Source organism: Galeopterus variegatus, unplaced genomic scaffold, assembly GCF_000696425.1.
Source record: "Galeopterus variegatus unplaced genomic scaffold, G_variegatus-3.0.2 Scaffold790, whole genome shotgun sequence".
Taxonomy (NCBI): Eukaryota; Metazoa; Chordata; class Mammalia; order Dermoptera; family Cynocephalidae; genus Galeopterus; species Galeopterus variegatus.
The window spans coordinates 235,558-247,844 of NW_007726901.1; the positions used below are offsets into that span (position 1 = coordinate 235,558).

At 35.8% G+C, this 12,287-nt stretch overlaps 1 protein-coding gene across 1 annotated transcript; it reads left to right on the forward strand.

Moving 5' to 3' along the window:
• Window positions 1-1,304: 1,304 nt before the first annotated feature.
• On the forward strand, window positions 1,305-8,404 carry EREG (epiregulin). Its single transcript, XM_008572475.1, has 5 exons — window positions 1,305-1,332; window positions 4,015-4,101; window positions 5,219-5,342; window positions 5,941-6,090; window positions 7,879-8,404. The coding sequence occupies exons 1-5, from the start codon at window positions 1,305-1,307 to the stop codon at window positions 7,958-7,960; spliced, it is 471 nt and encodes a 156-aa protein (XP_008570697.1). The 3' UTR covers window positions 7,961-8,404.
• The last annotated feature ends 3,883 nt before the right edge of the window (window positions 8,405-12,287 follow it).

The window sequence follows — 12,287 nt, forward strand, 5'->3', positions numbered from 1 at the left end:
AGGTTAAATTGGGAAAACAAGGTGCATTTCTTTCATTCTGTAACTATCTCATTTTGCTTTGGATCATTTTTATTTGCTTGATTGTTTTCCGGAGAAGCCATTTTATCCCAGAGATTTGCAACCGATTTTACTGACTTGGCTCGGTCAGACAGTCACCAAATCCCAGCCTCATCTGCATGGGACTCCTTTTAGATGAGTCCTTCAGCGTGACCATTAAAAAGCAAGGTTAAAAGAAACCATGTACAATAAGAAGGACATTTTCGATATCTGGCATTTGCCCAACTATGGGGCAACCACTTCTCAGTGCTCCAAGGCCCACAACATTTAGTTCTATCACCATTCCAGTGACAGTACTCAACCTCTCCCACACATGGTCCCTAATAATGTATAAGGGTGTAGGCTGTGCCCTGACTCACAGGGAAGAGGCGATTTGTATCCTGTGAGTCACTGAGTCACTGGCACCACTTCCTGCTGGCACATTTGAGATTTCACTGGAACACAACTTCTGAAAGGTGAAGGTAGAGAGATGAGTAGATAAGCATCACATTCCTAAAACCCATGGAAAATTTGACAGAAATAATGGCTTCTGAAAGGATTTTGATTTTGCAGCTGTATTGAAATCGAAGTTTCAACTGCCAATTTTGAGTCTGCAGACCATCTATCCCATATCACCTTGCACAGAATTTCTGTGAATCTCAGTTACAAATGTAGAGCTTGCCACCAGATCTGTGGTGGTTTGTTTGTTTGTTTTTTGACAATGAATCTATCCAAAATCTTTAGCATCAAGTGAATTATTTTCTAAGCAGGAATCCACTATCAAAGATCAAAAACTCAAACATATTTTCACTTGAATCATAGAGAGATTGTTATGTTTAAATGACTCTAAAATAATGGAAAAAAACCCTGAAAGGTTGGAGAAATATACGAATATGACTTTAGCATTTATTTCTCCCCTGTATGACTTTACAATAATGAATAGAGATTCTTAAAGGTGGTGGGTGGCATAATACTCTGTGGGTGGACTTTTCAATCTTCTGGTCACCCTGACTCACTCATTTTCCCTAGTTTGCAAGGGCTTAGGGCAGAGGCAGCGTGAAGGGACACTTGAAAATCACTGCTTTAAAGCAATACAGCTTTGTAGATGGACAAATGATTTAGAACCAAGTTTGCTGTTTTATTGGCTACTTACATCTATGGTGGAACTGCAATTACACACTTTAATTTGAGAGGAGCATTTAAAATTATTTACAATTTCATCTGCTGCTGAGTTAATGCAGCAAGTCTCACAGAAACTACCCTGAGCGATGGACTGTGTCCAAGGGAGAGTCACAGGTAAGGAAAGCCCAGTTTTCATGGAGGCACGCCCTGGGCTGAACATTCTTTAATTAACAAAGACAAATATTTCACCTGTGGCCTGAACAACTGGAACAAAGTTTCCAACAGTGGAAAAACCAACAATTACTAAAAACCCTTTATAAAAAAAAAGATCAACAAGCAACACCCCAAAACAATTAGCTGGATTCTATAATAGTTGCAAGTTACGGTTATAAGCAATTCCAAACAGGAAAGCTTAGACTCCGGTTTCTGAAAAAGATAGAGAAACTAGCTTCAAAAGTGCATTTTTTCCTGGCTGGCACTTTCCTAGAAGGAGAACTAATAATGTCTCCTCCAAAACTTTCCTTGGTTGAAGAAGTGTGGAGGCATAGGATTGTCAAGGATATAAAAACATGCAACTAGAATTCCAGTTTATATTGAGGAGATTGTATAAGTTAAAGGGTTTAATTCTTTAGCAGTAAAAATCCATGGCAAAATTATACTTAGAAGCAGAGCAAAATTGACTTGGATGAGAATCTAGATCATCCTTCCTAAAAAGCTATGTGGAAAATAGTTTTTGTCTGTTCAACTAACAATGAAATCCAGACTTGAGCAATTTTCTTTTGTCATTTGAGAAAGTTTTTTTTTTTTTTTTTGGTCTATAACAGTAATTGAAGCAGAACTTATATGAAAAATATACCTTTCAAAAAACCAGTATTTTCAAATCATTGAAAAAGTAAGAGAATTGAGGTCAAAAGATAGATTCCTAACTCTTGTCTTCTGTGGTCACTAAATAAGTGATCTTGGACAAGACATTTAATTTAAAGGCACTCAGGTTGTTTGGGGCTAGTAACTACTTCACAAGATTGTTTTAAGTATCAAGTTTGAAACTTGAAAATATAAACTATGATGCTGATGTGTAATTTAGCTTTTAAAACCCAAAGAATATTCAATTTTCTTAACAGATACAAGTCTCCTCTAATTAAGAAAAATAAAATAAAATTTCTGTAAGTTACACGGATTAAATTATCCTTTAAAATACCAAATTATGGGCCGGCCTGGTGGCGCACTGCTACAGTGCACCACTTGGGAAGTGCGGCGGCGCTCCCGCCGAGGGTTCGGATCCCACATACAGACCGGCTGCTCACTGGCTGAGCGAGGTGCGGGAGCAACACTGAGGGTTGCGATCCCATTGCCGGTCACGAAAAAAGACAAAAAGGGAAAAAAAAAAAACCAAATTATGAAGTGATTTATAATCTTTTTGTGAACCAGTAGAGGGCACCACCCACATACACTGCTAATGCCAAAGACTGGAAGTTGAGAACCAAGGAACATTTATGTAAAGCATGTTAAAAAAAAATATATATATATATATATATATATCATTTCATTTTATTCTCCCCAAAACTCTGTAATGTAGGGAGAATTAAGACCCAGAGAAGTTAATTAATTTGTCCAAAATCTCACAGATCAAGTGTTCTCACAGGGTTGCCTTTCCACCATACTTGATGGTCTACCTATGAGGTTACTCTACTCTGCTCCAATTACAGTTAGCCTGGCTTGTTCTAAGTGATATCTATTATATCACAGTGTTATAGCCCATTTACAAATTCTGTCATGTGGCCCATTTAACAACGTATATCCTTGGGAAAAGTTATTTAAACTCTTTATGTCTCAGTTTTCTCATATGTTTAATGGCGATGATAACAGAATCTTCCTCAAAGAGTTACTGAGAGGATTAAATGAGATAACATAGATGGGGTGAATAGGGCCATGGCTGGCACGTAGTACATGCTCAGGAAATGTTAACTGCTGCTGACACCTGCTACTACTGCCACCATTCATAACTGTTACTCATCCAGATGGGAAAGAGTGGTCAAAATGGAAACACCTGAAGCTTAAACAGAAGCAGCTGAATGCTCTTAAGTAAACAAGTGTGCCATTAAAAGGGTTCCTCTTATCATGTTTTCTCTACAATTCAGAAACTACTTGAATCATTCTGATGCCTGTTTCCCAACGTTTATCTATCTTTTCACGGAAGACACATGATGGAATAGCTGGCTCAAACTCTTATGTGCTGATAGAAACTGGATTCTGGTGCTCGGTGTGGTTCATCTGGCTTGCCTGCGCCTTCCCGTATTAGATAAGATATATTCTGATTTTAGCTAGAGTACACTGTATTAATTAAAATCTATTTTCATGTGTAATACAATGTAAAAAGTAACCAAGGCACTTAATTTAACAATGAATGTATCTTACGTTGAGTCTTCTGTTTAGTTTTTACCATAAGCGGAATGCAATTTTTATTTGAAGTCTTTTGTGATGGGGTCTACCTTGGAGTTCCTCTCTGAACACATCATGGAGTAAAACAGTGGGAGTTCTCCAATTGCTAACCTTCTTAGGAAATCAAACTTCAAAATCCATTCTTTGAAAATGATATTGTGGAACATTTAGAGCAGGTTAGATCTGTAACTATGAATATAATGGCAAGGCTTTTTAGCCCAGGACAGAAGGACTGGGGGTTCATTTATTTTCAGTTATCTGGCTGTTTCTATGAATGATTTTCTTTTATGGTTTTGATGGATCAAATTCTTGAAACAATTTAAAACAATTCTGTAAATACTGCAGCTATATAGAAATCTGAACAAGGTTTCTTTCCTTGAAACATTAATTATCTGTTTATTTTACCTCCATAAATAGGTTTTCATCTTCTACAAGGAGCTCTTAGTACAACTGTGATTCCATCATGTATCCCAGGAGAATCTGACGATAATTGCACAGCTTTAGGTAAACCCGATTTTGTCAGTGTTGTACCATCACATTTTAAAACAAATGTAAACTCAAAGACTGTAAATATGTGACAATTAAAAAAGGAGGAGATAGTAGTTACTGTATTTTTTGTTAACCTTATGAACTAGAGTTCTTCAAAAATTTATGTAAAGGAATAACTGGTGGGAGAGTGATCAGAAATCTAATTATATATAAAGATTTGATCTCAAAGAGATAGGAAACAAAGAAAATCAAATTCCCTTTGGCCATTCCCTAGAGCTTTGCTGTAAAGCCATCATTAGAGGCCACATTGATGGACTGTCCCAGGCAAACCAGGAAAATGTAACTTTGTACACAGTCGATTCTCTCTCGCCACACACACACACAGACTCATACACTTGTATATATGTTTGTAAGAGGAACGAATAATGTCTTTCCTTTCCAGTCACAGAGTTCGTTCAAAAAACATTTATGAGGTACTTCATACGCCAAACATCGTGCTAAGGCATAGAAATACAAAGATAAGTAATGCACAGTCGTTTCCTCTCAAGGGCTGCAGACTCTGGATGTGGTCCAAGGGAGATCTGCTTTATATCCAGTATGACCTCTTGAGTTAAGGGTTATCTTGAGGAAACGGGATATTTTCCACAACAACTTTACTTTCTCTCTTGTCTTTCACCACAGCTCTCTGGAGGTTTAGTCAACCTCCCCCCACCACCCTTTTTGGTTGTTTGGAGAAATGAATAATACAAGAGTACTTCAAAAAGTTCATGAAAAAGTAGAATGAAAAGATAATATGAATCTTTCCATGAACTTTTTGAAGTACCCTCGAAACTACTGTGGAGGGTAATGATGTGTATGTATTAAACTTACCTTTTCTATCCTTAAAGACTTCCTTTTGAGAATTAAATCCTCAAATGTTATTTTGTTTAGTCTGTTGGACATTTTCTTTTGGGTTCAGGTGTTTATTAGTCTAGGGAGTGTGATAACTAGAGTGACTTTCTACTCCTGAAAATTCTCCTTGACTGATTGGCATCTGACTTGTTTCATTGAAGAAACTCACTGGTTACTGCTATGAAAGAGTAATCAATACTTCCAAGAAAATAGTGGAATAAACTTTTCATTTCCTTTGCAGTTCAGACAGAAGACAATCCACGTGTGGCTCAAGTGTCAATTACAAAGTGCAGCTCTGACATGAATGGCTACTGTTTGCACGGACAGTGCATCTACCTGGTGGACATGAATGAAAATTACTGCAGGTAATACACCAAAAATAAACAAAAACAAAAGCAATGTTTATACCTATATTTCTGCCCCTTTGTATGTTTTGAAGTAATACTATATTTCCATGGGTTGTTAGAATGCAGTTTATCCGTACTATCAGAAACTTTATCGACTGAGTTTTTTACAAATAGCTTTCAAATTCTGTGGCTACTCCGGAGGAGCAGAGCAGGGAGGGCTTCACATGCCTCGCTCTCACACTGGCCAAGATAGCAGCTCCTCTTTTAATATTTTCATTGGACTTCTATACCAGCTATTACTTTAACAGCTGATTCTACTGATTTTGACAAAAAGCATCTCGAACCTACAAAACTTACAAAACACCATTCTAGGTCAGCCACTCTGACAGATGAACCAAACTGTCATTTTAATACCACGACTTAGCCTGAGAACTTTGTGGAGCCCTTTTATCAATGTTGGCCTAACTCTAAGGTCCAGCTTTGAACTCATCTTTACAACTTTTAATAAATCTTGTCGATTTCTTGCATTACAGAGTGAAATTCGTTCTTACAAGACTAATTTACAGCTATGATTTCTTTTTTAAATAGTTGATCTTTCTCTTGTATTTTCCTTTAGGTGTGAAGTGGGTTACACTGGTGTCCGATGTGAACACTTCTTTTTAACTGTCTACCAACCCTTGAGCACAGAATATGTGGCTTTGACTGTGATTCTTATTATGTTGTTTCTTGTGATAGTCGCTGGTTCCATATACTATTTCTGCAGATGGTAAGTCAGTGTTTTTTTTAATTATCTGCTTTTATAAATTACTTTTATACAATAGCGACCTAAAAACTGAGTAAAAATATGGGTAGAGTATTAGAGGGATAAGATAGAATCTGCACTGATGACAAGTACAAAGATGTTTTAGCCTGCAGGGCATCTGGGCTTCTCTCTATTATTAGCTCTGTTATGTATTCCCTACGTGACCTTATGCGAGTCAAACTGGGAGTATCAGTTTCTTTATAAAATATGGACAGAAATCCTTATTCTACATTAATTATGGGCTGTTTTAGTATTGAATAAGATAAAACATGTGAAAATAAACCATAAGGCATGATGCCGCTGTTATACTGAGCCAACTATATTTACCTTATTAGGTCAAATTTTGTATTTCACAAAACACCTTTGTAAGGTAATAACTCCAGAGGCTTGGGATTTTAAAATTTAAAGAAGACTAGTAGAAATGAGTTTCCACACAATTATAAAAGCTGTTAAAAAATGGATCACATCAGTCCCCCCAAATAGTCATGCCCCATCCTCATGTACAATACTGTCATGAGTTAATAACAGAAAAAATAGAGTGGACACTGAAACCATATACTGGCAGTTTTTTAAGGGCTAGGACCAGAGTATGGGAACAGTGTGAATTAGTTAATGATGGTTGCCTTTAAAATGTCTCCATGAAATCCTTATTTTGAAAACAGTAAAATTGTCCAACATAGATTTGAAATTAGTGCACGTCTACTTTTGAAGGTCTGAAAGTGTGCTACTTTTATACAACTAAATTTATTTTGTCCATGTTTGAGTCTAAATATCTATCAACTAGTGATGCCTTCCTAGGTATAATCATGAAACTGAATATTACTGAAACTGAAATACACCAGAAAGGTCTTTGACTATAATCCTTTACTTTACAGATGGGAAGACTGAGGTGTAGAGAGGTAAACTGACATGCCCCAGCTCATATAGTTGACAAGTGGCAGATCTGAGTTAAGAACAAAGACTCTCTACTCTATATTCTCCCACTAATCATAGACATGATAGCTTTCTCAAGGCTGCATGCCTTATCTCCAAAGTGTGTAAAAAATAAACTCAAAATATTAGGAAGACAGCTTAATGAATGAATAAGGATTCTGAACTGTGTGATAAATCTATGAATCCTAGTTGAGACCTTGGAAAGTTTACATAACACATTATTTGTTTTTCACTTTCTTCATCTGTAAGATTAGGATAATAATGTTAAATGTGAGAATAAAGTCAATAATGCATGTAAAGCAGTTAGAATACTGTTGGTGACCTAATTAGTGCCTGATAAATATTTTTATTTTGATTGGTGATAGCATTATATGAATGTGATAGGTGGAATGTAGTAATGCAGAGTGATATTTGAAATACTAGTTCCTCAATAGAAAGAGAGAAAACAAGCAAGCAAGCAAGGAGGTGGGAGGGAGGGAGGGAACAGAAGGTAGGAAAGAGAAAGAGAGAACAAAACGCAGGCACAAATGTGGTCACGTGCCCTCCTGGAATTTCACAATATTCATGATCATATTAAAGCCTTTGAGAAGTCCTTTAACTATGTTTCACCATTTCTTTCCAAAATTATTTGACTACAGAACACTGCTTTTTTTTTTCTCTTTTACCTAGTCTAACCTAAAGCTATTCACCTGTGCCATTTTGGAAACACCATGCTAATACACCTTTGGAGTCTGTATATTTGTTTTTATTTCGTTAACATACTTTTTTCTTATTACTGTTAACTTCAGTGTTGACAGTTTTATTTCTGAATATTTTCAGGTACAGAAATCAAAAAAGTAAAGAACCGAAGAAGGAATATCAGAAGGTAACCTCAGGGGATCCGGCATTGTCACAAGTCTGAATGGCGCCATCAAATTTATGGGCAGGGACGCACAGCATGCCTGGTTAATGTTAATATTTTTATTTTATTAATAATATTTATGTTGGGTCATGTGTTAGGTCAACAACAATGTATTTTTAATATAATTGGAAAATGTTTTTATTTTTATTTTTGACAGACTATTTGTTAATATATAATGTGCAGAAAATATTTAATATGAAAAGAAAATTGATATTTTTGTAAGAAATAGTTACTGAGCTAAATGCTTTATTGAAAGCTTCAAAACTTACATGCCTGCTGCAGTGCTTAGGAATGGACAATGCCCAGTTTGTTGCTCAGGATATGTCAGCAAATGACAGATTTCTGTAAGCCTAAATAAATAGTCAAATCAATTTAATAAATATATCTTGTTTTACTCATCAAATCAGTGATAATTAGCTTGACTACATCATGGTTTGATATATTAGTTGGCACCACTGTGTCATGTATTAAAACAGTAATGCAACTGGAATTTGGGAGAAACAAATATAGGTCATGTGCTAACCACCACACATTTGAAACAAACTAAGCCCAAAAAGGCTATGGTCTCTTCACCCCCATCTCAGCTACAACTTGATGTTCATCTGCTTGAAGGGGAAGTGAACGGTTTCCTATGCCAACCACAACTCCTACAGATACTAGTCACCAATCTAACATATTCTCTTCAAGTAAAATGAACTGAAAAACAATTTTATATCTTTATGTAAATAATAGGTATTTCACAGCCTCACAATGTTCTTTTTTTGTATAGTACAACATTTATGTCAGGTAATTGTTGCTCAATTAGAAAAAAATCCACACTTGAGGCCAAAATTTGTCCTTCTTTTTAGAGTATTTTTACAGTCTTTGCTGAAGAGTTCTAAAATTAAATTATCCCAAATTTAATGGACTAATCATTATTTTCAAATATAAGACAATAGTTCTATATATTGCCTAAAGATGGAAAAATAGTTATCTTCTACTCAAGAGAGTTTTAACCTAAAAACAGCTTAGTAAAGTAAGCTTCTTCTAGAATTGAAAGTTATATATTTAAAGTTATACCCTGACACATGAAGTAGAAAAAGTAGAAAAAATAAATCAGGATGTATTTTTCCAAATGAGAAACTCATTTGTAAGCTTTTAAAATTTAGAGACTTAGCCGTGCCTTCCTATGGAGGCTGAGATGAAACCAAGGCCCTTTTTCCCATCATCCACTTATTTTTTGGAAGAGACTAAGGTTTCTCCTGCACTCTGAGCCCATAGGTCTCAGTTGGTTAATAAGAGTATTTTGGGCAATTGCATAATGAGCCATGGCTGTCACCACCTTGGATTTCATGGGAGGCTGCCACATTGAATGCTAAACCTTTGGGTAGAGTCTCTCTGTATCACATACCAGGTCAGGGAGGTTCTATTCTTTCTCCACCTTTTTCTGGGCATGTGCTAGGGCAACAAAGAGATAATAAGCCAGGGATGACCTCTGGAGTACCAGGTGCCAGGGCTTGCCTCTGTGTCTATCCATGAATTATATACCCTGGTGCATTCGCAGGACTCTCATCTAAAGTCCTGGCCCTAGCCCTTACTATTAGGGGAAAAAAGAGACAAAATAAACAAAATAGACATATTCGTAAATGTTCATATACAAACACATGTATACATCAGCTCCATTGATCATAGAATCACAATTTGTTGTTCTATTAACCATTATATAAGACTTAAAAGCAAGATAAAGGGAAATAAAACAAAAATCAGTGAGATCTAAAAGGATATTTCTGTTTTACATTTAATATAGTTGAAGTCAAATGTGCTCCATAAGAACACATTTTAAATTCTATATACTTATTGACACCTATTGGTTATAAAGGAAGTCAGTGATCTTGACTATATCAAAGATGATTGGCTAACCAAGAATCAGCTGCAATCAATTATTTCATTTACAAAAGGTTCATTGTAAGGATCTCAATATTGGAATATTGGTTTATTTTAAGCATCTCAATTCATATTATATAACTAAATGTGAATAGTTTTGTGTACCTTTTATGTTTAAGAATGCTTAAAAAACTAACACCTGAAAAAGCTAAATTTTTATTTACAAATGCATATTAAATAATAAAGTATGAACCAGATTGCTTTTTATCGGCAAAAATATTTTAAAAATAATTGTTTAGAGAAGACGATGCTGAGCAAACATTAAAAATTGATTGTCATCAGCTCATGTTTCCTACAAACAATGGAAAGATTTTGGCTCACATTTAGCCCATCTTCCTCATCTTACAGATTTCTCACTATATAAATTTCTAGAAGGAGCTATGTATATCCAATGTATTGAGAATCAAAGCAATCCCAAATGCATAAATGCATAATTTATGGTCTCCCATCAAATCCACACAATAACCCAGTTGACACACTCTGTAACCAGGGACATTAAGTTCTATGATTGGTACTAAATTGAGATTTATATACTATGTTAAACATTTACAATGCAATATAACTGTACTATATTCTTAGACAATTTTTGCTCTCATTTCTCTGCTGAGAGTCAAAGCAATGGGAGAAATGGGGTAGTGATATGATTATGTCTTAACTCAAATTTTCATTTTAAGACCTTGAGAGCTAGCTAAATTCAACTGCCATCAGGTACCAATTTTTATGCAGCAAATATATGATACTAGTGTCTAATTTCTGTGAATTCAATACGGCATCTTTTTTTTTTTTTGTCTTTTTTCGTGACCGGCAACGGATTGCAACCCTCAGTGTTGTGCCCGTACCGGACCGGGACTGGCAATGGGATCGCAGTTGCGCCCGCACCTCGCTCAGCCAGCGAGCGGCCGGTCTGTATGTGGGATCCAAACCCGTCGCCGTGCTCCCAAGTGGTGCACTGTAGCAGTTCGCCACCGGGCCGGCCCCAATACGGCATCTTTTAAAAACTCATATTTGACCCACTTTGTCATTTCCACTCCAATATCCATTCTGTAGACTTTTGGGAAAAAATGTGTTTGATTTGCTGCCCAATATTTTCTGATTTTTTTCTACTCATATGGGAGAAAGGGGGGTACAACTTGTTATAAACAGTGTTTCTGGAGTACATTTTAATTTTTAACTAAAGAATAATTGTATCTAAAACATATCTGTTATTCAAATTTGATGATGTTAAATGTAATATAGTGTGTTTTTCTCCTTGCTTTGTTTGCACTCTGTAATTGCACTTTTTAAGTTTGAAGAGCCATTTTGGTATACAGTTTCTACTAAAGATGCTATGGAACATGAAGTTGTGTTGCATGCAGTTTAAAGTAATTTATTTGACTATGAATTTTATCAGAGTACTGAATTGTATCAATTTGTTTGTGTTCAATATCAGCTTTGATAATTGTGTACCTTAAGATATTGAAGGAAAATATAGATAATTTACAAAATATTGTTAATTTGTATTTATTTTTATTGGGAACTGGGAAAAAAATTGAAAAATAAAAATGCATTAAGCATCATGCATAAAAATCTGCACTGACAATACAGTCTTTCTTTTGCTATTTTTTTTTTTACACTACATTAAAAGGTCTAAAAGCAGTGACAGGCTTATAATGTATGTAGATATGAAGACATAATAGTTGTAATTTAAAAAAGCATTCTATAAATGTATCACATTTTATGGTCTACCATACTGAAAGATTTCTTGAAATAGAAGCATCGTTAATTATAGGTTTTAGTGCTAGAATATTTTTTAAAACAATATTTTAAAGAGTATTTAAAAACAGTATTTCTAAAAGGAATAGATACCCTACTAGGAAGTAGCTTTTGAAAGGACACATCTGCCAGAATGTGTCTCATGATTCCCTCAGCAACTGCCAAGAGTCTCGGCTTCCTTGGGCCTTCAGAGCAGAAGACTTTGGTCCCTCCAAACCTTCATCACAGTCATAGATGGCTTCCTTGGTGCATGGCTTCAATAACCTACAGAGTACTTTATCCATTTCTTAGCTCCCTGGATACTTCATTAACATGTGGATAAGGTAGGGAGCCATGGTTGTGACCATTCTACAGGAAGGTTGAGTAATTTGTCCTGGGTCACACTGGTGGCAGTAGGTGGAGCTGTCACAAGAAGCAAAGTCTTCTGATCCCAATTCCACTACAGCTCTGGCCATGTCAGAGGCAGCGGAACATTGTGTGGAGTTGGTCTCAGATCTAGTTTAGAGTTTTCCTGGGAGAAATAGGAATCCTTGTAAAATAGAATTCTTGGGATCTCACAGAACCATCAGACTGACTCAGTTCAAAGTCTGAGAACCCAGAGGGTTAAGGAAAAGAGCTCCTAGAAACACTTTTTCTCTTGGTTTCCAGGATA